The following is a 26718-nucleotide window of genomic DNA, read 5'->3' as shown; positions in this document are numbered from 1 at the left end:
AGATTGACAAACTCACATCCATTATCAGTTCTAACAACTTGAACTAGTTTATGAAACTGAGTTTTCACCATGACAAGAAAGTTTCTCAAAACAACAATGACATCACTTTTAACCTTCAAAGAAAAACAACCAGGTCATCCTAGAAAAATCATCAACAATGTTGAGAAAGAATCTATTACCATCTACAGTAGGAACCTGAAATGGTCCCCACACATCCATATGTAAAAGTTGAAAAACAGCCAAAGTCCTACTATCACTAGACTGAAAAGAGGATCTAGGTTGTCTAGCAAGTGGACAAATTCTGCAATTATCAGCAATGTTCTTGCAGTGTTCGTCCTTTATTCCTAAAAGGTGCTTCAAAACACTTGGTGGTGCATGCCCCATTCTCTTGTGCCATAGGTCTGCTTCAACAGTTGAACTGTTAACATTACAACTGAATGCTTCATGGGATGAGCTTTTAAGAGAAGCTGTAGAGGGAAAGAGATAGAGTCCACCTGATTCTCTACCAATCCCCTTCAGTCTCCCACTGGAGAGGTCCTGAAAAATGCAGAAGTGAGGATAAAAGGAAACTGAACAATGCAAATCTCTGGTAATCTTGGAGACTGACATGAGATTGTACTTGAATTCTGGGATATACAAAACATTTTTAAGTGTTCCTCCGTTACTGAAATGACATGATCCTATATGTGTGACCTGAGTCACCTGTCCATTTGGTAAGTGAACCTTTTGAGAGTCTGTCTGCTTTATGGGTTCTTTATTAGTTAATAAATCTGAGTCTGCTGTCATGTGGTTAGTAGCACCACTGTCTACTATCCAATCCTTAGATTTCTTTGCAACCATAAAGGAACATGACATACCTGCCATGTGTGCTGCTTCATCTACTGTGGTCTCCTTATTGAGTGACTGCATGAGTTGGCCAAACTGATCAGGTGTGAAGTGTGGAGCAGGTGTGAAAACTGGTGCAGGAGAGTAATGTGGTGGGTATTGCGGTGCATGCTTGTAGTGTGAATCCTGTGTTATCATGGCATGAGGAAACTGTTGATGCTCCTTGGCATTGCGACTTTCTCCTACTTCACGACCTTGATAGTTGGTCCTTGTCGAATTTGCAGCATTCTTTTGCTCATAGTGATGATGATTTCTTTCATCTTCCATTGCTGCATTATGAGCATTGTATCCTAGTTTCTTTCTGAATTTAAAGTCAGGAGGATATCCGTGTAATTTGTAACAATCATCCATCACATGTCCTTGAATTTTACAAAACTCACATATCTGATCCCAGTTCTTCTTCTTATTCTGGAAATTTCCCCTTCTCTGATAGTTGTTATTTGCCTGGAAATTGGTTCTACCTTGGTAGTTAATACCTCCTTGAGAGTTACCTCTCCCCTGACCAACAACACTTCCTTGATAATGACTTCCCTTATTCCCCATTAGGGCAGTCACTTCATTGTGTTCAGAATTAACTATTGAGTTTGACACTATCCTTTGGCTTTCTCTATTAATTATCAGTGAATAAGCTTGATTAAGTAAAGGAATTGGATGCATCATTAGTATTTGCCCTTTAGTTTGTTCGTATGACTCATTTAGTCCCATAAAAAATTGCATCATTCTTAGCATATGTAGGTGTTGCACAAATGCCTTTGTCTTTTCACAGTTGCATACAGGTAGTGGAATTAAACTATCGAATTCATGCCAAAATGTCCTCAAATGCGAGTAATATTCAGAAACAGAGTTTGTACCTTGCATCATTGTTGCTATACCTCTGTGTAACTGATAAACTCTGGATCCGTTGACCTTATCGAATTGTTCCTTCAATTCTGCCCACACTGATGATGCATTCTCTGCATACACGATTCCACTGCGTAGTTCTTTCGATACTGTACCCATTATCCATGCTAAAACCACCGCATTGCATCTATCCCAAAGAGCTGTGTTCGTTGGATGATCCTCTCTCTTGCACGTTCCATCGATAAACCCTAATTTATTTTTTCCCCAAATTACTAATTTCATAGAACGACTCCACATAGAGTAATTTTCCATTCCAATCAACTGAATTGGAATAATAGGTGTTCCAGCTGTATCAGAAGGATGAAAAAAAAAGGGTAATTATGATCAACTCGATCAGCCGCCATTAATGGAGCTTCAAAAACTTCAAAATTTTGCAGGTCTGAATTTAAAAACTAAAAAACTATATCCTATTTCTTCTCTAATTCAGATTCACATCTCTGATTTGAGATGGCTCTGATACCATGTTGACAGTTTGAATTAGAGAGAAAAAATGGTGGAAGAAAATGAATCCATGGAACTGGAAAGTGCATAAATGCCAGTTGTCTTATTCAGTTCATAGTGGAGTCACATATATACACGTTCCACCGACTTTCCCAACTACACTACTAACTAACTAACTAATTCCTTTAGCTAATCACTCTCATACAGCTGACAATCATCTGTCAACTATTGCATAACTGACCATTACACATCTAGCCTATTTTTCTATCTCCAATAAGTTGAACTTCATGGATATCAAGAAACGGAGCATGGGGAAGAACGTAGAGATTCCCACATGTGGATGGAAGTTCTACATACCTTAATTGCTCCAAAACTTGAATTAGAGACTTGAGTTTTGGAGAAGATTTCCTAAATCTTGATTCTTGAACCTTGAGATGGGTTTTCTTGATAACCCTAGATTAGGAACAATGATTTCTTGCTTAGATTATTAGAGTATATATTAGAATCGAGTTGGAAAGGTTTACTCAAGTTAGAAAGGGATTAAGGACTTGAATTCAATCTAGAATCATGATAAAACTTACCTTGTAGGGTTCTTGAGGCTTGGGACTTGTTCTTTCTGACTTTAGGGTAATTTTTCGTGACTAGGGATGTTAGGGAAATAAACCCCAAGCTTAAACATAACTTAAAACGCGAATTCCCGACTTTTGACCCGAACCCGACCTGTTACTCAATGGGTCCGCGATGCGGGGCCATCGCACGACATTCTGCAGGTCGATACTCAGAGTTGCGCGATCGGCCCCCACGCGCCCGCACACGCCCTCACTCGCCCTGCAAAGCAACGTGTGTCGGTTCTACGCAGTGTTGGGTAAAATGGTCATAACTTCTTGTACAGAGCTCTGTTTGGGCTCCACAATATACCGTTGGAAAACTATTTCAAAGAGCTACAACTTTCATGTTTTAAGTTTTCTCAAATTCCCAACGTATTTTCACGAAATTTGACCGTAAGGCAGACGTATCGAAAATTTAGCCGATTCTATAGAATTTTAAGTGCCTTACTATTAGCCATATTGAGACGATCATATCTCCTTGCTCCAATCTCTGATTGGCCTGGTCCTTATATCGTTAGAAAAGTATTTCTACGTACTACAACTTTCATTGAAGGTACTTTCCCAAATTCCCAACTAATCAAGGAGTTATCGCTGCCCGAAGTAAGCCTATCAACCATTTTCGCAAAACGTTCAAACCTTCAGTTTTTCCACTAAAACTCTAATGATATGAGTCTAACCTTAGTTCCAAGATACGGGGTGTTACAATTTCCGGATGTTACCATGTTCCGATTATTTAAAATGTCTAATCTTGCTAATTTGGATGAGTTTAGGACCTAATTTTTTTATGAAGGTGCTAATCGCAGACAAGGTATAAATTTAAAAAACACTAACTGATCTCAAATTCTAATCTGTTATTTAAGTATTCTTACTTTGTGAAATTTTACACTTTCATTAGTTGACGCTTGAAAGAGATCATGAAATTTATATAAATTTATAAAAAAAAAAATATTAGTGGATTTGGGTTGATGGATTATGTTCCAATAATTTTGGACTTGATCTAACTATATCAATTGTGAAGTTACTTTGGTAATTGTATAGAAACTATCCAGTTTTTTAACACTAGATGTCATTGTGTTTAGATATTGTATAAATACTGCATGTTTAAACTGAAAAGTGATAGAAACTTGCAATTTATTTTTTTATATACTTTCACTGTATCAATTTATGTGGCACCATTCGGATTACAAAAGTCAAACAAATTTTTTCTTTGACCATAATTTTTCATGTCTTTTAAATATTTTTGAATTGTCAATTATTGTGATTTATAATACTTTACGTAGTTTTCAAATATTTAAACTTTATTTCAAAAATCTTCAAGATTCATGTCCGAATTCATGGTCAATTAAAAAGTTACTCTTGAGATTTAAAAGATACCACCACATAAATTTGGGACAGAGGAAGTATCATTATTTACTCAAAGCTTTATTTTTAATATAAGATTAATTAGTATTATTTTATATATAATAGTCTATTACGTAACTTAACATACACGTGCAACGCACGTATCGAGATATATATATATATATATATATATATATATATATATATATATATATATATGATCTATGAAGTGAACTATTGGTTTGGTAAGAAAATAGATGCAAAAGGAAAAATATTAATTTTTCACCGTTTATGGAATATGGTTGCATTCCTTTTATTAGATGACCATGTTCAACTTAAAATGTATATAGGTCCTAAATCATAATTAGGCAACATGATAAGTTACTTATGATTGTAAAAAAAAATGTATTCTCCTGCGATAATGAACTAATGTGATTTTGATATGGATCCAGTTACCAAAGCCAAAAAACTTATGTTGCTCGGACTCTTCACATGTACCGACGAATGTAGGTACAAAGGTGCTTAGAAAACTGGTTTCTTGGTCTCTTACTTAAAATTTTGATCTACTTTAATTGTTTAGAGTCATCATGAAGTACTTATAGACAGGATCTGATTTAATAAACAAATAAGATATTGTTGGTTTGTCCCTTTAAAAATCATAAGTAAATTCAGAATTTAAAATCAATGGGTTAAAAATTGATGCAACCGATTTTATATTTAGATATTTTTCTTTAAAAGAAAATATACATATGTATAAGTGATTCGAGCGAAAAGTTGGATGTAGTTAAATCGGCTGAACTTGCTCTAGATTGGAGAAATTGTCTATCTATGTATGTTTCCTTTATTTAATTTCCTAAACTTCATTCTCAATTAAATACATTCAAGTAAAATATACACATTTACATGCGGCCATTAACCACCATTTTTATTAGTTAAACATTCATCTTCTTAGGGTATCTCCAGAAAGGTGATCTTTTATTCTTCTTCATTATCAAGAAGAATGCATCAACAAAACTTTGAGAATATCTGAAAAGACCAGCTTACTTGAAGGTACCGTTCTTTTAGAAAAATAAATTATGCATGATATAAAGAAATTTAAATAATAGAAAATGCTTATTAAGAAAATACTTGCAATAAAGACCCAAACAAACGGTTACATGTCGGTATTATTGATGCAATAATAATGAATAATTACTCTCAATAATACAATGAATAATTAAATTCATGAAACTTGGTGAAGGGTATGAGTATTTTCATTCATCATACGTCTTGCAAACTTGTTCTGTACGTGCACACAAATGCATTTGTGTTGAAGACAAACAGGCAACAAATTTGGACCACAAGTATTGAGACAATCAGGATCACTGTTACATGATTTGCCTGCTGCTTGCAAGATTGAACCTGTATTCATGTGTTTTAATATGTTATCAGCAGTGACAGAGCCAAAATTTTCACTAAAGGAGTTCAAAAATATAAAGGAGTAAACAAATGAAGATACCGAGGGGGTTCAACATCTACTCTATACATATAAAAAATAATTTTAACCTTACATATGCAGGATAATTTTTCACCGAAGGAGGTTCGAGTGAACCCCCTAGCCACCACCTGCCTCAGCCCCTAGTTATCAGCAAAGTTTCTTTTATGGTGCTTTCGGGATTAATTCATGTATCATCACTGAACTTTACCAATTTATATATAAACAGTTTAGTCACACTATTATTTTTGCTATTATATTAATAAAAACTAGTGTGAGTAAAACGCAAATGATCGAAAGGTCAACTTTTGTGCATAGGGTTATGACACGTCACTCTCCACATCAGTATTTTGCGCTTATAAGTTCCACGTCAAAAAAATAGAAGAAAAGTCAACCGCGTAAAAATTATAATTAAACATTTAAATGACAAAAAAACCAAATAAAATGGTTACACCTTTTTTTTTTCTCATTCAGTTTCAGAAAATATGCAAATCCAGCCCAAATCGCTAAACGTTGTGAGTGACGTGTCATAACCTAGTGCCGGAAATTTATTTTTTCGGTCATTTGTATTTTTTGAGCAATTCAAACATAACTCGATTACTTTAATGTGACAATTAAAAATAATTATGTCTTACTATTATAGTGAATGACTTAGTGATCATACATGAAATTAATTCGATGTGTGTTAGTATTTCAAAAGAGAGAAAAATAAAAGAACATGAAGAAGAGTAAGAATAACATTACCAGTTGAAATAAGAAATAAAGCAAATACAAAAACCATCATTTTTGAGAACTGTCTCTCCATTTGTTCTTGATAGTTCTACCTGTAACACTGCAATTTAGCAAGTTAATTGTTTATGCTTGATGTAACTACCAAGAATATATATAGTGGCATTGAATTAGTTATAGATTGGTAGGATCTATGAAGTGAAATATTGATTTGGTAAGAAAATGGATGCAAAAGGAAAAAGATTAATTTTTTACTATTTTATGGAATATGGTTTCATTCGTTTTATTGAATGACTATATATGTTTGACTTTTAACATATATATCGATCCTAATTAGGCAACGTAATAATTCACTTGTATAAGATTGTTTTAAGTCTGAATGGACTTGCACCAATGAAATTGGATCTTGACTTTAAATTTGTGCTTTGGACTTGAATGATTTATTTTCTTAGCCCACTAATTCTTAATTTAGGACTTAATCCAAATTTTATATGGATTTAAGCCCAGTAAAATTAAAATATCTACACTCACTTTGAGGCCACAATTCTTGTTTTTCCTCTTCTTTTTTTCTCTTTTCATTTTCCACTGGCCTGTTATAATTTACATAGCAGCTATAAGAGAGTTTCTATATCAACTCAACCTTTTAACAAATAAAACTAAAATCCCAATGTACATATAAAGCACCTCTTACATTTGTATACTTGTTTGACTTGTATAATAGTATCATATTTTAGCTCTTTTAAGTTACTGTTCACCCACTTGTTTGGGACTGGAGCGTAGTTGTTTTCATTGTAGTCGTCGTTGTAAGTTACTCTTCATCAACTGAGAAATCAGGCTCTGCAGGCTTCTGCAGTGAGCTAACTGCACTGGAATCTGAATCAGTGTGCTTGTGAAGACCCCTTCTACTTGCTGCCAATCTTGTTGCATATACCGAAAAGCCCGATACAGGTTCTGGTGCATTTTTATCCAATTGTCCGCTTACCGAGTCTGTTTCATTCATTAGATTCTCCATCGCTCTAAGCTCGGCTGCACCCTTTCGTTTTTTATGTCTTCGCCATGCTGCTTGAATGAAACACGCAGCCCAAGTACGCCATTGGTGCGAGTAGAACCTAAATTTGTGCCTTAGTTGTTTGCTATGTAGCCTCCGAAATTGTGCTGCAACAAACTTTAAGTCCTCTGCTACTAGGGCGAACGACTCTACTTCAGAAACCGCTTTTACTGTCCTAGTGGATGATGGTAGAATCACACCTGGACGTGGGTCGAGCGCCCATGTCAATAGTTCCTCACCGCAGAAGTCACCTGGACCAATACGACAAGAATTGAAGAAACCAGTACGACCACCATTCGTGGTGTAAGAATCAAGATTCCCTCGAATTATGAAGAGCATTTCGTTGACAGGGTCACCCTCGCGCACAAGACAAGTGCCTTGTGTGCATAAAGCGGTCTTGAGCCTCTCGCATATTGCATCCAGCATCCGTTCATCCATTTGATCAAACAGAGGAACCTATCAAATTTCAGTAATGGTTAAGTTGGATAGGTATAGGACAGTCAAACCTCTTAATAACATCTTTTGTTATGATATTTTTTGGTGTTATAGAGAACATATAATATAACATAACATGAAAGATAGGTTCCACAGAAAATATGACTGTTACAGTGAAATGTTGTTATAAAGGTGTTTGTTATACAGAGGCCTCATTGTGCTAGCATTTGCATACTGTTCTTTTCTTTCTCGTGCTACTTTATAGTGTATCAGCACGAAAGATTTTTAGTTTCCTTGACTATATTCTAGTATTACGTCAACTACTCCAAGAACAAGTTCTGCTTACTTTCACGCGCACCAATATTATAAAAGAAGACCAAAACAACTTTAGAACTCACCCTTCGAACTAAATCATAGCACAAATGACGCTTGATATCTCTACGGAGATCTAAAGGAAGTCCTTTGAGAAGAGCTTCCTCGTCGACTCCTCTTGTAGCCACCCATTTGTATTGATCATACTTCCGTACAGACTGCCTTAGTTCTTGAGGTAACTGCCTATGATGCATCCATTGTTCCGTATCAGTTCTCCTTATTCTCCATTCCTCTAATCTTACAGTTGTTGATTGGAGATACGTCTGCCAATAAAGTGCGTGAGTATATGTGTATTACCAGTAAACAAACTTAAGTCATGTTACAACCTAAAGGCTTTGAAGAACATCTCAACTGTGGCAATGTTTTCATGTAGGGTTGTGGACAACAAGCCTGAAATGCAGTAAAAGGTCGTTTGGTTGCTGGTTGAAGTGAATTATTCATGTATTAAAACCAGAATAATCAGTACCATTTTGGTAGCACTTTAGTTATTGTGTATAAAATTCAGCACACCACGTATGGTGTTTGGTTACCGGTTTACAATCCCGCATAACTAATACACGTATAAGTTGCGAGGGACACTATGTATTATTTTTATTTATGCAAGGTAGAAGATGGAATAACTAAACCCTGTATTACTAATCTCTGCATTACTAATACTTATATAACTCTAACCAGCAACCAAACGACCCCTTAAGGGTACATGAGCAAACTTACTTGCATATTTCCAATCAGCAATGCAAACAGAACTAGGCCAAGAGTTGCAATTATGATGGCAAAAGCTATTTCTCCAATATAAGTGCTTGTTGCGAGATCTTGCCCTAGAGAACTGCATATCAGACAACATAACACGACATTAAGATTCATTTATTAAAAAAAGAACTGGAGTCAATACCTCCTCTTCATAATCATCAGTTATCCACCAGTACAGGGAATAGTTAGGCACAGTTGCTCATACAAATATAATAAACTATGTCAACCTGTCTCGAAAAATTTACATTTGTTATATTTTCTGGAACACAAAGGAACACAAAAGCCTTCTCATGTAAAGGACTGCAAAAAAAAATGTTTTTTCTAAAACAAAGCCAAATCCAAATCACATACATTAATAGAAGAATTTCAAATTCTGTTTCACTTCGCTAAACAATTTAAATTGTCTTTACCTTAGGTTCTTCAAGCCCCACCACAGGCAGTAAAAGTATTTGTTGAAAAACAAAGCAGTTGTCACATTAGCTGTCACAGCGTCACTGTAAATACCGAACGGGTAATCACTAGTATTAGGATTACATTGCTTTGTAATATTGCTGGACAAGAACCAGGCGTTTCTTCCTGGATCTTTAACCCTCCGGCAATCAAAATATCCAAAATCACACGATTGCTCCTCAAAACTGCAGGCATGTCTCCAACAAGCTTCTTGTCTCTCAATTGATAGAAGGTACCAGCAAGCTCCTCCAACCTATATTATCAAATAAAAAAATATCCTTGATTTGTATACGAAAAACTACTATTACTACTTGTAATTGGAAGTGGCTTCGGAGAGCAAGCTCGGAATCCACTTACATGGCTGGCTAACATGTAAAGCATCAAGTTGTAAGCAGCCCCGGCCCATGCTGTTTCAGTAACAACACCGGTAGTCTTTACTATTTGTGAGGAAAGCGGAAATATGAGATAAAGTCTGGGGAAGTACTGAAAAATGATAATGAATCTAAGCACATTCTTCGTGTTCGCCATTGTTGAGCCACTTAAATTAGGGATAATGCCCCAAATTAATACCTGAAACACATGGACATGAATAAATCCATTAACAACTTCAACTTTATTATACTGTACAGTCAGACCTCTCTATAACAGTAATCCGTTATAATAACATTTTACTATAACAGCCCATGTTATATGATATGTTCTCTATAACAGCATCTCGCTATAACAATCGAAAAATGTTGGAACAAATGACACTGTTATAGAGAGGTTTGATTGTACAAAGGATTATAGTTACCGAAATTTCCAGTTGACGAACCTGTGGTAAGGGCAGGGCAGCAACGACATCAATCCAGAAACCTTTTTTGTAGTATCTTTTAGCTATCTTTGAAGAATCTACAACAAGCTCTCCTCTCCCAAATACTCGAGAAGACGGAGCAACATAAGCGGTTCTAAACTGAACAAATATCTGAATCATATAAAAGACATCAGCTATTGATCTAATAACTGTAAGGGCAATTTCCAGATTAGTTCCTATATCTATGCAGACTTCATCTTGGACCACCGGCAAGTAAAAGAATAGAGGGTCCACGAATAAAGCGACTAAACACGCTACTAAGAGAATCTTGTTCCATCTACGGATTGAAGGTCCACGAGGATCCAGTATCTTTTTCTTCACTCTTTCATAATCTTCTGAGAAAACCCGCGACAATACTTTAGCCTTCAAGAATTTTCCGTTCCTGTCAGGCTCCTTTTCACTCTTTCTACTAGCTGGCTCAGGTAACAGTGATCCGTCAATCTTGTACTTCACTTTAATCACATTATCTCCGTTTATAGTTGCATATTTTGTCGATTCAACATCATCTTGGAATCTGAAATCCAGAGACAAACGTTATAACATAATTGATGACAATGTCACACCTAAAGTAAACAGATTCTCTGATACAAAAACATGAGCATAACAGCTAGCAAATGAAAGAGCAAACAGAAGAAGATCTCTTTGCCAAAAGGGGAATTTTCATAAATAACACTATTTATGTCCCTAATAACAAATTGTGGCAATATTATTGAGTTTTCAAAACATAGCAACAGTTTTATTTTCAAAACATATCGTACATACACACATGCACTAGCGGACATACATACATACATACACTGGCCTCATACATACATACAGTAAAAATCTGCTATAAATGAAAATCTAGCTACTTTTTGTAATAGTTTAAAAGTATTGCTAAAACGGGAAATCTAGTGGGGTTAAGTCGTTATATCACGTAATTTTCCCTAAAATAAACAGATTCTCTTATACAAAAAGATGAGCATAACAGCTAGCAAATGAAAGAGAGCAAACAGAACAAGAACTCATACTCAATAACATAATTTGAACAAGTCAAATGGACTAACCTTACGGATCTTGAATTACCATAAGCCATGACGCTGAACAAAAAACAATCTCCTCAGAGCTTCAGTTACAGGTTTTGATCTGTGAAACATAACAAAAAACAGAAGGCCTGTGAAATCACGAACGAATAACTCGAAAATGATTCAGTATGAATTATAAGCCAAACAAGACAAAGAGTACTAGCTGTTCTTTCTTTCTTTCAGTAGAAATCATGTGAAGATTCAAACATACAAATACACATAAAGTAGTTAAGACTCTATAATTATTACTCCTAACGTTTAGTCTAAAAAATAGACTAACAATTCAAGTCAAACTTGTGACTAAGTCTTCAAATCTCATTATCAAATACCAAAACTTCAGGAAAAAAAAATTCTAAAAAAATTCTTGATTTCTCAGTCCAATGGTGGAAGAATTAGTCAAACACTTAGAGCCAGTTCTAAATGCATTAAATTTCTATTATAACAAACAATAACCAAAGAATGCATCAACCCTTTAGAGTATATATTATACTAAAAAAAAAAAATATTAGTCATACATTCTACAATCAACAGACAAATTCATGTTGAACAGAGCAAGGAAGAAAAAACAAAAAACAAAAGAGCAAAAAACAAGTGGTATATCAAGATAATAACTACACTAAACAAATTAAAATATACAAACTGTGGGAAATATTTGATGGAAAAAAAAAAAATTCTTCTAGTACCCTGAATGCATTAAATTTCTATTATGACAAACAAAGAATGCATCAACCTTTTAGAGTATATATTATAACAAACAAACAAAAAAATAGTCATACATCCTTCAATGAACATATTGAGGTAATAACTACATTAAAACACATTAAAATTTTCAAACAAAGGGAAATTTTTTATGGAAAAAATATTCTTCTAGTACCCTTTGATAGTTTGAGAGAAAGAAGTCACTAACCATCATATTTGAGGAACCAAATGCAGCATTGATATAAAGCTCAAAAAAGTCAAATCTTTTTATTTTCTTTTCAAGAACCCACTTTTTGCTTTGCTGATTCTTTTTATTTTTTATTTTTTATGATTCTTGCTAAGTTTCAGAGAAAAATCAGAAACCCAACACAGTAAGTAAAATCCAAAAATGGAAAGACACAAACTTTATCATAAATAAGAAAAAGGGACAACTGAAATTAGGGAAAATGCTATTTTTGGGGGGTACTGAAAACTGAAATGAAGAGGAGAATAATTTCCCTCTTCCCTTGCTATTTGCAGAAATTTTGGGAGAGAAGGATTTTTCAGTTACAAAAAATGGGCATTTATATAATTTTTTCTATGGTTTTATTTCATTTTATTTTATGTTGTTTTTAGTGAAACTGTAGTACAGTATCACCAAGAAAAGGACAAGACACTGATAATTGTGTGAAATGAATATATACAGGCTAGAAAAAAGTTCACAACTGGCTGGAGTATTGATTTCGTACTTTTATAAAACAAACCATCATTTGTTTGAATTTTTTATTTTTTTTTGGACTTTCTAAAGATCCAACAAGGAGTTGACTAACTGGATAGTGTCACGTGGCAGTGTAGACATATATTGCTATTTAACACTTCTTTGCTAATTTTTGAATTGTTTGGTTGGAGATTTAGCATTTAAGAATAAGAAGAGAGATAGAGATGAGTAATTGTTCTATAAGCTGCTTTTCTTATAATAATAATTGTGTTCGAGTGTATTTTTTTAAAATGCTTTTCCACTCATTTTTTTATATTATTTGTTTTGGTGTTTTGATGATGCGCGAAAAAATATATAATTTTTCTAAAATAAAAATTACTTTCTCGATTTTTTATTTTTTTTTTTTTCAAAAAAACGAGACGAATTTTAATTAAGGATGAAGATATTTTATTCATTCTATCACGATTTTTAGTGGTGTTTGCCGATTATAGTGGTTATCTTATAGAGCATTTCTAATCAACATAAGTATTCGATTCAACTTCTACATTTCATTCTTTATTTTCAAAAAAAAAAAATCAAATAATTCTCTATTTATCAAGATTTAAGATAGGGTATTGGATGATATCTCCCCCTAACATAACTATTTGAATTTGATACGTCCCACCAACAGAAATAAAGATAAACTTTGTCTACTAGTAATATTTAGGAATATGGTATTTGATAGTTCTCACCAACATATGTATCTTATTGCTTGTCTAACAAAATTTACGTCTATAACAAAATCATCAAATATTCTTTGTCACCGCCATTTGAGTTGTAGAGTGTGAGATGGTTCAAAATTGAAAAATATTTATCTATGAAGATAAATATTTTTCAAAAAAAGAACCATCTCATTACCCAACACTCTCTAAAACTTAAAAACTATATTTCAAATGGAGATATTTAAAAACATGAGCCTTTTCTCCGAAAATGAAATTAGAAATTGCTATATTTGGGTTACTGAAAACTGAAATAAAAACAAGTAGACAGTATTTTCCTCTCCCTTTGCTATTTTTGCATTTGGGAGGAACATTTATATAAAAAAAATTATAATTTTTTTTATTTTTTTATTTTGTTTTTAGTGAGTATGGCAAACTCCTAGTCTTTCATGATTTTTGCTCCTTAATTGACGTCTAAATCCCGCCCAAAAAACAACTGTAAATGCTCACCAAGAAAAGGACAAGACACTTAGTAAAATGAATGGTTAATATATATATATATATATATATATATATATATATATATATATATCCAGCTATCTAGGCTAGAAAAGAGTTCACAACTGGCTGGATATATTTTGTGCTTTTAAAAACAAACCATCATTTGTTGATTTTTTTTTTTTTTTTTTTTTTGACTCAAGAAGTTGACTAACTGGATAGTGTCACGTGGCACTGTAGACATATATTGCTATTTAACACTTCTTTGCTAATTTTGAAACTGTTTGGTTGGAGACATTTAAAAAGAGAGATAGATGAGTGATTAAAAACAAATCTGCAGGCTGCATAGTGGTAATTATGTTCTATTAGCTGCTTTAATTTTCTTTATAGCAATGGGGTTCGAATCTTTTTTTAAATTCGTGTTGGTGTCTTGAAGATTTTGAAGATTAATTACTTTGGGTCTGTTAATTAAAAGGGAAAATATTTTCTATTAGGATATTTTAATTTTTCAAGAGTTGAGTTCCTTAGATTAAGAATAGAGAAGATTAAGAATAGAGAGATCTTATTCATTCTAACACAATTTTGATGGTATGTTCCTATTATAATGACTATTTTATAAGTTATTCTTCACTAATATAAGTATTGAATAACTCTATACATGATATCTCTAACTAACATTAGTATCAAATAATTCTATTTATCAATATTTAGGACAAGGTCCTTGATATCTCCAACCGACATAATTATCGGATTTGATAACCATCAACACAAATATAGATAAACTCTGTCTATTGAGATTTAGGAACATGGTATTTGATACCTCTCACTAACATAAGTATTTAATTACTCTTCTACTAAGATTTAGGTATATAAAAAAAATCTCTAAATATTCTTTGTCACTGCAATTTGAGCTATACGGTGTGTTCGCTATGAAGAAAAATAAAAAAAATAAAAATTAAAGAAAACTATCTCATTGTCCTATACTCCTAAAACTTAAAAACTATATTTCAAATGGAGATCAGACAAAAACATGAGCGAAAAATGTCGTTTTTCCTTTTTTGGTGTTTGGATGCTAAAGAAAAACATTTTATGGAAAATGCGTTTCTTCATACATGGCAAACTCCTAGTCTTTCATGATTTTTGCTCCCTTAATTGACGTCTAAATCCCGCCCATAAATGCTCAGTATTAGTAAATCATGGTTTAATTCTCTTTCACTTCTATTTCTTAAGTACTTAGTTGTTTTCTTTTCCTTTTTAGGTTTTCTTAGGCGTTTGGCCATGAAAATCAAATATTTTTCACTTTATTTGGTATTTTAGGAGTTGGAGTTGAAGATGAAGTTGTGTTTGGTTATGATTTTTGCAAAGAATATTTAGTTGTTTGAAAGTGAAAAAAAAGTAAAAAACAAGTTTTGGTTATTTTTTAAATTCCAAATACAACTTCAAGTTGTATTTAAATTTTATAATCAAACACCATTGGTGAAAAAATATTTGATTTAATATATTTTTCTCCTCATTTGTTTTGACCTTTCATGTAATTGTACGGACAGTTGGGGTTTGTACTTTGTAGAACACTCTATATAGTCTCTCGGGGAAACACCATGTTGCTTAATTAGCAACAAATGGAATCTAACCCCGCACTAATTTTGCTTAGTCAATAAATTTTACTCTTTTTAAAAGCCAAATTGGACGAAGATAAGGATTAATATTGTGCATTAAGAGTGAAGTTAGATTAGTGGATCACTGAAACTTAGGGCTGTTTGTCCATAGATACCAAAAAAAAAAAAAATCACTTTTTTTGGATTTTGGATTGGAGTTGAAGTTGTGTTTAATTAAATACAAAATTGTAGTTTTTGTTGAAATGTAGTTGTAAAAAAGTGAAAAAAGTAATTTTTTTTAAAAAACAAGCTTTTTTTTGTTTTTGGAATTCGCATACAACTTCTAGTTGTATTCGTTCTTATGGCCAAATGCTGAAAAGTGAAAAAAGTGAAAAAAAATCCGGAATAAAGTGAATAATTCTTATGGCCAAACGCCCACTTAATATATTTAAAATATTAAGTTACTCCAAATGAATTTTGTGACAGTTTATTGCCTCTTTAAATTACTACATGTTTAATTAAGGCGGCTAAATATTTTCAAATATCTAATATGTATATGCCGTTTATTTTTTATGTATTTAAAATAATGTTTATTATCACGATCCAAACTCATAAAAGATATTGTCCGTTTTGGCCTAACAGGTATCACGATGGGTGATTTACAAGAATAGCCTTGGAGGTTTGACTCTGCACTTTAAGTTTAACAAGTTTTGTCTCATCCAAAACTTTTGATTTTTGACCTCGAAGGTTTGTTCGTGGGGAACCCGGGGGTCAAAAGTTTAAGACCAACCATTTCCAAAGGTCATGGGTGTAAATAATTTCCTGTGGATTTGTCCCTATTGTTATGTCATCATCGAGACCAAAATCGCACATATCATGTGAACTTGTATTATGCCTTATAAAGCTATTCATGTTCTTCTCTCATTTCTATGTGGATTTGCCTAAGGTATCATTTGCCCCTTTCTTCAAAAACTAGTTCTCTTCGTGACTCGTCCTTGTTGGCCCACCCTCCATCATGGGCAACACATACACCCCTCTTCCTTTAGGACTTAGCGTCCTCAATGAATTTTCCCCCACATACACCCCTCTTTCCTCGGGGACTTAAAAGCCTCAATGAGGTTTCCCCACTACCATCAATACTGAGGGAGCGTCTGACTCTGATACCATATTTGTTACAATCCAAGCCCATTGCACATATTGTTCGCTTTGGCCCTTTAGGGTTCACGAATTTATTGCTTAGGCTATTATATATCAAGCCCAAAACCGCACGTTGCTTGTGAAACTCTGTGTGTTATACTATACATCCATTCAAAACCTTGGGCGTCACATTTATAATATATTTAGTATGAAAATAATATATTTAGTATGAAAATATATCCACATAATTCTCAAAATTGTTATTAAATGAATAATTCAACATGCAAATCTTTAATTGAAGAATGTTAAAGGAAACAAGAAAGAACCGATTCACTATAAAAGAAAGAAAACTAGTCTTCACTAATTTTTCTACTTTATTATCATGATTCGGGAACCATATTGTGTATAACAGCTATTAAAGAAGGGTTGGGTGTCACACCCTAATCTTGATAGGGCATGATGGGCACCCGACCCTTATTTAGGGTCGAGCGAACCCGCTGACTCTTTATTACACACATAATCTCTTTGGACTTTTAAATCAAATAAAAATGAAATACATAGTAAAGGCTTTCAGAAACATTCTTTTCGTCGTTCCCAAGTCAAGTAAAATCCGTAATCACACGGAATTTGTGACATAATGCATAATGGTACATCGGTTTGCGAACATTACATAGATAAATTACCCACATTACTTGAACCACGTTTAAAGTCTCTAACATCAATCGAGAATTGTAACATATATTACTCGTGCAACAACAAAGAATTGCATTTCCCATCTTCTAGCAATGTCTTCTACCATGTTGCGATGAATTAGCAAAGCCTAGAAGAACGTGAACTATGTCCAGTATATAAAGTATCGAGTACAGCAAATAGAACCATAATCGGAACAAGAAGTACGAAAAAATAAGTACATTATCCAAAATATCAAAATGCTTACTTTTAAAACAAAATCATGCATAATATATATATGGGCCCATTATGGACTCGGTGGACAAAATATGTCGCCGCCCCGTCAAGGACCATAACACATCATACTCGGGAATAGGGAATAGCTCATAAACATCATACTCCGAACACATCATACCCCGAACACATCATACTCCCGTAATATATATATACATATAAAGCCCTCTAAACTATGTGTGAATATAAAATAAATGCGCACGATAACGTATCCAACTGGATAGGACATATTGAGGCATCCAGGGAGTTCAAAACTATATGTCCTAAATTAATTTTTAAGACTCGATAGATAAGTACGCTAAGCGACACTTGAAGGATCATAAACACGTTTCGAGTCAATCCGATTTAGTATAAGAAAGTTATGGACATTTTACTACAGAAACCTCTACGAACGTTTCAAAGCAATCAGAGACCGTCTACGAAAGTTAGAGACATAAATATTATAAAACTCTTTTAGAAACAAGAACTCTTTATGCTTTGTTCGTTATGCGATCATACTACAAGCTCGACTATATATATATATATATAAGTTGAATAAGAATCGTAAACAAGCTCGGAATTAAAGAATGTTACCCCAAGTCCGTCATACCTTACTTGAGGACATGCCAAAAGAAAGAAAGGGTAACTTACATCCTTGTCATTAAGATAATCCGAACTTAAGTCTCGGCTTTTCCAATATCTACAACAATGTTAGTAAATACCAAACATTAGCTATAGATACTTAAGAATCCAATCCTAAACTAACACTTCGTTTACAGAAATTTCGACAGCATTTCCCCTATAAATTCGACCAACCCCGAGAATTCAACTCGGTCAAATCATCAACAACAATACCAACAATCATATTTCCAACTCCAACAATTAATCCAAGATGCATTCTAACATTAGCAACCCTTTCCACATAATTCGACGGCATTTCACTTACATTCAACTTAACGACAACAATCCAACTTACAATCTTCCAAACTCAATAAGAGCAACAACAACACATTCTTCACTTCCAAGTTCATGAATTATACCAACAACCACACATTAACGACATCATTCATATAAGTATAAGAAACCATGTTAATGTCACATTAACTTCTACAACAATCCCACAACGATTACAACTTCATTTCAAGCCATCAAATCTTCCCTTTTTTCATGGAATCCACAATAACAACAATCATATAATACTATATATATATATATATACATCTACACAACAACACATCATAGCCTACAATCTCCAACCCACACATATTTCATGAATTTCATTCATTTCTAAATATATATCCATAACACATGTAAAAAAAACCTTACCTTTTTCCCTTCAACTTGCTATTTTATTTTAAATTTTTGCAAATGAATACTTTGCTTGATCCAACAACTACTCCACGTTAATAAGGGCCTTCCAATTGGTTGCGATACTAGAAGAAAATATTATTTTTTTTTGATCAACTTCCATGGCCCAAGTTCGGCCAACCTTGTTTTTTTTTTTTTTTTTTTTTTTCTCTCCAACTTCTTAAGTTAAAATGATGAATTGATCTTGTTTAGTCATCACTTTCTATATATATATATACTTAAAATGCAAAGTAGACACATAGCATTTTGGGGTGGGGACCACACGGCCAAGGTATGAACCTTCTTTTCTTTGTTAAATATATAGTTCAATCATATACATTGCAAACCACCTTGTGAATTTTCCTTTTTACCCCTAGCCTTTCTCAATATTTCCACACCACTAATATTTATAAGCAACTTGTGCATTAAGACAAAACCGGAAAATAATCTTGCCCTTAACTTACCACGACTATCTCGAAATATCCGAATGTACAAAATACGGGATATAACATTGGGGGCATCTTTTTTTAAAATCAGTACAACCACAAGGAGAATATGTTCCCCACAATTGAAATTTTCAACTTTAAATGAGTACCAATAACATTAATAGATAAATTATTGATTACATTAACCACGTTTATGCTTGAAAACTTGACTAATTAGTGCTAACAACAATAATTGCATTTCCCTTTTGTGATTTGTCCATGTTGGATGAATTAGTAAAGCTTCTAGAAGAATGTGAACTCCACATTCCATCACGATGTACGGTGTGGGTTTGACAAAATTCATTAGCTTTGATTTAAATTCTGTATTTTTTTATAAGAAAATTACATAATATATATATGTTATAAATTTAGAACTAAGTAACTTCAAAGGACTAAAATCCAAAATCCATAAACTTTAAATTTTAAATGAAGTTTGAAAAACACGCCTAGATTTTTTTTTTTTGTTTTAAGCACAAACTATGTGTGAATATAAAATAAATTGAAGAAAAGCATCCAACTGGATAGTTTGACAATAGGGATAAAGGGACTTCAATCATTGTCCTAATTTTATTTGGCTTAGGTCACAATTGTCAAAGGGATGTTTAGGTAAGATTGAAGTTTGTTGAAGCAAGCTAAGAATGAGTAGAATTGAATTATAACTATGACTTTTGGAAAATTCACATGGGACTCATACTAGTGTCTATATATATATATACATACACACACAAAAGTTAATCAGTGTTCAGGCTTATGCATGTTACATGTTCCGGCGAGTCCGCCATTTTTTAAACATTACAAAAATTTACTTTCCGTTCATAGATATTTCCTAACATATCTGCCCAAAACACATTGTTTACAAACGACATTGAAGGGACTACAATGATATTTGCCATATCAAAACACTTCTGCTTAGCTCCTTCCTTGGCCAGAATATAAACATTGTAAGTAATAATTATTAAAAAAAGAATAAATGTCTTGAAATTGTTTTGTGATTGGTTAAAAGGAGGTGAGATTAAAAAGGACTAACTAGTATATTGCTCGTATTAAAATAAGTAAAATGGCATCATGATGTCACAAGAAAACAAAGAAAACTATATATCTTGACGTCGAATAGAAGAGGAACAACATAATTTTTCGGTGGATGGAAAATAAATTTTATATATATGCGTATATATATATATATATATTCCAAAACACTCATCATAGCCTATATCTCCAAGCTAAATGGTATGTATTAATTTTCATTTCAAAAATATATATATAAAAAAAAAAAATCTTCTTCTTTTTTCTCCTATGTCGCTGCCCCTGCTATTTTATTTTATTTTTGTGAAATTGTAATTTGTTTTCCTAATTCACTCTGATTTTCCTTTATCCCTTCACTTGGAAATGCCAGAGTGAGGAGACTTTTAAACAAATTGTTGCCTTCATTTACTCGTGTTTAATACTGAAAATAAACAAGGAAAATAAAAAACACACTAGCATTTAAATATGCAGCTCTTTGGCTAGTTAAATATATAGTTCAATCATATACATTGCAAACGGACAAATGGCTTCACAAATATTGAGAGACTTGTCACGGTTCACACATGCATATACACCTATTCTTTGAAGGAAAATAATTTATTCAGAATCTTAATGAATCTCATAATTAAAAGTGGATATAATATGTGGAGCCATGCATGATATTAATGTATTTTTATGTATAAAGCTGGAGCCAGATTAATCAGCATGGACGGCACATATCTATTAAGTTATAAATAAATCACTAGCTTAGCTAGCTCCCTAATATTAAATATTATCTTTGTTTGATGTCTTAATAATTAGATTTTGATTTACTTAAAAATATTATTGCACGCTTGTAATACGAAGGTCCAGATATAGCTGAGAATTATCTTATATAAAGTCTAAAATACAGCATAATCGTACTCTTCATCAGAAAGTCCCTTTTGTCCATCTATATGTTGCGTTTAAAAAAATTTAGGATAAAATTTGGAGATTATTTCAAAGTGTTTGTTTATTGATCTAACCTATTATTTCAACTTCAAATTTGAATTTAAAAAAATGAAGTTTGAAAAACAGGTTCTAGAAGTTTTTCAATTTTTTTAAAACTTTTACTCACAAAATTTTAACTGAATTTTCATGTCCAAACATAACTTCAACTTCCAAACACTCTTTTTCAATTTGACTTCAAATACTACTCAAGAATTGGAGTTACATTGGGACTAAGTTTTTATTTTGTACTTTTAGGTCATCACTAAGCAACAAACTATATTATATATCATAAAGTTCTAGTTTTGGATACGTGGTGATAAAGATATCATGCAACTTGCAAGTATAATGAAAGATGGATTTGCATTATTTTCTAATTACATAAGAAATTAACCACCTATTAATTGTGTAGGGTTATCTTAGCTTGCAAGATAATGCACAAAACACTTAATGTGTGGCTTATTTAAAGCATTATGATTAATGCATTTTATGATTTTATAAATAAATAAAAGGTAACTTCAATGAATTGCTTGTATTTTGTTGGAGAAACAAGAATGGGTTAGCCTTGAATAAGAGGGATGGCAAAACATATATCAATTCCTAGGAGACCATAACTAGGCATCTTAGCTAGACGAAACACAAATTCATGAATTTGGTTGGTTTTCGTGTGTATTAGTACATGCTGATTTTTTTGAATTTGGTAGAAAGACTCTGATTGGCCAGAGTTTGGTGGGTTTATCACATTATTGCAAAATTGTGATAGAGCAGGAAGAGTTATCTTTCAATATCTCAATGTTACAAATGTACGATGATGTAGTTTCATAACACTATATCCATAAAGTTGTTAAATGTAAGTAGAAAATTTCATATTGGAAAGTTGATTTATAAAATGTTACTCCATATAAGAGTGATAGGATTTGGATACTCTAAATGGTTTGTAGCCTTTGTGGAATTATTCCTTATTAATTAGTTTTAAAATAATTGCATATTTTGATACTTAATAATAATTTAACTTATTTACCCTTAATGGTATACTTTTACAATCACATAAATCTCATATATATATATATACACACACAAAGTTCTAACGGTCTTTTGTTTTTCGTAAATTTCACGTCCAATCAAATTACGCCACATAAAATAAAATTAAGTGTAGATCACTAATAGTTATAATGGGATTGATAAGATTGTACCAACCTTAACCAAAGCTCTAAAATTCGTATCTTAGGAATGAAATAAATCGCAGTAAGGAGTACGCTCCCCCCCCTTTCTCTTCAATGAGCCCCCACATAATGCGAACCTATATTAAACGGGGGCTCAAAACAAATACCGAACATTAAATAGAAAACCAAAAAGAGACATGGATAAAATTTAAATTGAAGTAGAATATACATAGGAATTGAAGTCGGTGTATAATATGATAGATCACTTAACAGAAGGTGACATTTGTATTAAATGAGCAGACCTATCAGTCATGTAATGTTGGTCTCCAATTCTTGCCGATTTAATTTGTGCCTTTGTAGAACCAACAATTATATACTTCCTACTATATAATACTCCCTCCGTCGTAATTCATGTTTGTACCCAAAAAAATATCAAAATTTTCTATATATTTAGAAACAACTTAATTTTAAAATTTTCTTTTACCCTTAGTGAGATGATTTACATGTTTAAGACTTGTTTTAAATCACAAATTTCAAAAGTTTTACTATCTCCGTCCCAATTTAAATGTCTTACTTCTTACTTTCCTTTTGGTATGTCCCAAAAAGAGTGTCTCTTTCTATGTTTAGTAAGTTGACAATTCAAACATCCTACATGACAAAGATCACAATATTAAAGGACATTTTAGTAATTATACACATCTTTAATTTAGGACCACAAGATTCAAAATTTTTTTTTCTTTTTCTTAAACTTTGTGCTTAGTCAAACAAAAGTCTCGTTTGATTTCATTAAAATTAAGACATGTTTTTTCACTTTTAAAAAAATTAAGATGTTTGGCCATGAAATTACAACGATGATATTTTGGGTGGATTTGGAAATTATCCATAAAAAATATTTTTAATTTATTAAGGTTTTTTCAAATTCAATGATTAAGAACATTTCAAAAAAAAAAGTACTATTTGCAAAAAACAAAACACAACTGATCTAAAATTTCAAATGAGTGAACCATTTTTGATTTCTATTAAGTGCAAACAAATGAGGCCTAAGACACTTAATTGGGACGGAGGGAAGTCTTGCATGACGGTGGGGGTGTATTTGTAAATTCACAGACACAGAACTGCCGGCAGAGAAATTTATGCAAGGTGTTGAGGGAATGGGTTGGGCCCGACATTGACAGCGAGATCTCTACCCAAAGCCCAGAAATATTGTATGGCCCACATGACAATGCAAATGTTGGCATGGAGCCCATTGACGTTAGCTTAAAGAAGAAAATTTTCTAATAAACAATTTCCATAAAAACAGAATTCTAACCTTGTTTTTTCTCAAGTGGGAAATAGGAAACAATATTAAATTTTCTTTTGTTGTATTCGAGTTTATTAGACTTTAGAGATAGCTGGCTGGCAGGCAGGTCGGTTGTTAATATGCGAGTTCTGTCTTAACTCGCAAACACTTCAACCCGCATCATCCCGCCCCACGTGGCAAAACTTTCTATTTTCAATCCGTCTCGCGTCGCTACGCTCTATCGGAAACAACCTTTCTGCCTACACAAAAGAAGGATAAGGTCCGCGCACACGCTATCTTTCCAAACTCCACTTGTGAAATTATACTGGGTATGTTGTTGTTGCTGCTGCTGCTCGCCTCACTACGCCCCACAAGCAATTTGTTTTTTCATTTTTATAAGTTCGTTCCTTTCTTAACATGTAATCCTAGTTTTGTATCATTTTTTTGTTTAACCACTCGGTACCCCGTTGGGGGCTGATTAATTTGAATTCGTCTACGGATATAGCAACTACTTATTTAGGATTCAAACTCGGAATTATCGTAATTAATGCGTGTTATTCGAATTTTATTTAAGAAAATATTAGAGAAGCAAGTAGGGTCTAACGTTTGAATGACTTACAAATTTTAAACCGTGGTCTAAGTTTCTCATAAGATTTTAAGATTATTCAAATAAAATTTTAGACCGTGATCTAAAAGGTCCAGAAATTGCAAGAGAAAATCGATTTATTATATTAATGCATGTGTCATCCGAATTTGCATCGTCTCGCTCCATTATCATCCCTATTTGAGTATGTAGAGCTTTTAATGACAACGGAATTATCAAAGTGTCGAATCAATTAATGCATGTGTTATTCGAATTTTATTTAAGATCTTTTAAATATTAGAGAAGCAAGTAGAGTTAATATATGTTCCATTCTTATTTGTTTGAACGTAGTAACTCTTTGTCATGCTCAACAGACTTTTACAACAAATATTAACTCTTTTTCTGGTCAACTTTTGTTTATGTTACTTAATCCATTTAGGATGCATGATTCATCTCCTTCTAATTAGTATTGTAATTCAAAAATCAAAAGTAAATAACTCATTTGGAAGTGACGGTGGTACCGTACATGATACGAGGTTGGAGCTATATACCTAACGTTTAAAGTACAGGGAAAAAAATTTATTCTTACCCGATATATATATCACACAATAAATGCATGACGTGTATCATTGTGATTTAACTTGACCAACCAAAATTTGAATTTTTGGGAGAACAGTAAAACTACTGTAATACTTTTGAATAAGTGACAACATCTATCAAATATGATCTCACACCCATTTCTATGTTAGAAAAAGCATCAATCGTAGCTCCATTGCTTGCATAGAAAGAAAATAAACAAAAAACAAGATAAAATAAACTGGATAGTTTTTGCATGCATATAGTATGAGTATTGTGCCCTATGATAGGTCTGCTTAATTTGAAGAAAAATTAGGGGGAATTTTTGGGCTTCTAGTGATAAGGAAAAGACTGGTTTAGGTCACCATTTAGATTTTGTCTCTATTTTAAAAGTTGCGCAGATATAATCATTTGGAATTTACCCTTCCAGAATATATATATTAGACTCGAATCTAATGTATGCTCATATATTTCTCAACCTTATAGATAAAACATTTGGCTATCGTCTAACTTCTGCAGTAGTTTCCAAATTTTAGATCGTTGTCAAACGTTTTTCTCATTAGATTTTCAGTTTGCTTAAAAATGATCATTAGACTATGGTCTAACGTTTCTCATAAGATTTTCAAATTGTTCAAAAGTAATCTTTAGACTATGGTCTAAAAGGTCCATAAATTATAAGAAAAATAAAGAATGTGTCATTTACTAAATAAAGACGGGCAATTCGCAGGAATGCCCTATTCGGGGTGGTCTTTAATTTTTTCCCCTCAAATTGCTGGTCTTTAATTTTTGTCCTTCGCCTAGAATACCCTGAGGTTATGGGTTCGAACCCCGGCCTAGTCATAAAAATAAAATAAAAAATCGCAAGACAAGACTTTGCAAAAAGTTTTCCTTATGCGGCAGACTTTGCCTTAAGACATAACTAAAAGTCTGCCGGAGACGACAAACTTTGCCTTATAAGGCAGATTTTTAATTATGCCTTAAGGCAAAGTCTGTCGATGACAGCAGATTTTTAGTTATGCCTAAGGCAAAGTCTGTCGCATAAGGCAGACTTTTTGCAAAGTCTTGCCTTGCGATTTTTTTTTTTTTTTTTGATTGAGCGGGGGTTCAAACCCAGAACCTCGGGATATTTTCGGTCATCTATTTAAGCGAAGGACAAAAATTAAAGACCAGTGACTTGAGGGACAAAAATTAAAGACCACCCCAAAAGAAAGACAATCCGCGCAAAAAAATGTTCTCATTTCTCAAACTTTCCCAAAGACTGTTGAGATTTTTAGTCAAGATGGTCAATAATGTCAGATTTTCCTTTAATCTTATAGCCCCTTTCAGCAAACGACTAATGACATGATTACTCTATTAATCACTTGCATACATGATTACTCTATTAGTTACACTTGCATACATGATTATTCTATTAATTACACTTGCAGAGTATACTTCCATAATTTGTTGATTGCTCGTGTATGATAGATAGTCATGGAAATGCATGAAGTTCAAACACATCGAATTAAGCACTATTGCTATCATAAAAATCCCTATCTTAATTCAAGAACTAAAAATTTCGTTCATATAATTAAACTTTCGTGAAAAATGTATTACCTGTGAAAATTACTTTCTTTGACCTCTGCTAATGTAAAGAAAATCAAAGATTGATTTTTTTTTTTTCACTATGGCAAACTAAAG

The 26718-nt window shown here is 32.9% G+C and overlaps 1 protein-coding gene across 3 annotated transcripts; it reads right to left on the bottom strand.

The window, feature by feature from the left end:
• Positions 1–6909: 6909 nt before the first annotated feature.
• Positions 6910–12503, bottom strand: LOC132045236 (protein CNGC15b). 3 transcript variants are annotated; one of them, XM_059435789.1, is made up of 8 exons: positions 12225–12503; positions 11333–11411; positions 10248–10800; positions 9791–10003; positions 9394–9686; positions 8948–9059; positions 8260–8496; positions 6910–7882 (listed from the first exon to the last, which is right to left on the bottom strand). In XM_059435789.1, exons 2-8 carry the CDS (start codon positions 11359–11361, stop codon positions 7187–7189), a joined length of 2133 nt encoding a protein of 710 aa, XP_059291772.1. In that variant the 5' UTR covers positions 11362–11411; positions 12225–12503; the 3' UTR covers positions 6910–7186. The 3 variants fall into 3 exon arrangements, with proteins under 3 accessions (XP_059291772.1, XP_059291769.1, XP_059291771.1); XM_059435786.1 differs by having other exon boundaries at positions 12258–12503; XM_059435788.1 differs by lacking the exon at positions 12225–12503 and having other exon boundaries at positions 11333–12201.
• Positions 12504–26718: the final 14215 nt, after the last annotated feature.

The sequence above is a fragment of the Lycium ferocissimum genome, unplaced genomic scaffold (genome assembly GCF_029784015.1).
Source record: "Lycium ferocissimum isolate CSIRO_LF1 unplaced genomic scaffold, AGI_CSIRO_Lferr_CH_V1 ctg638, whole genome shotgun sequence".
Classification (NCBI taxonomy): Eukaryota; Viridiplantae; Streptophyta; class Magnoliopsida; order Solanales; family Solanaceae; genus Lycium; species Lycium ferocissimum.
The sequence above is the reverse complement of the archived record's forward strand: the minus strand, read 5'-3'. Positions and strand labels throughout refer to the sequence as shown.

Excerpts from the sequence above, each read along its gene's own strand:
- LOC132045236 (XM_059435789.1), bottom strand. The coding sequence starts at position 11,361 with ATGGCTTATGGTAATTCAAGATCCGTAAG. Across the intron at positions 10,801-11,332 it reads GGTAATTCAAGATCCGTAAG|ATTCCAAGATGATGTTGAAT; the intron begins GTTAGTCCATTT and ends TCTGGATTTCAG. Across the intron at positions 9,687-9,790 it reads TTTACATGTTAGCCAGCCAT|GTTGGAGGAGCTTGCTGGTA; the intron begins GTAAGTGGATTC and ends TTGATAATATAG.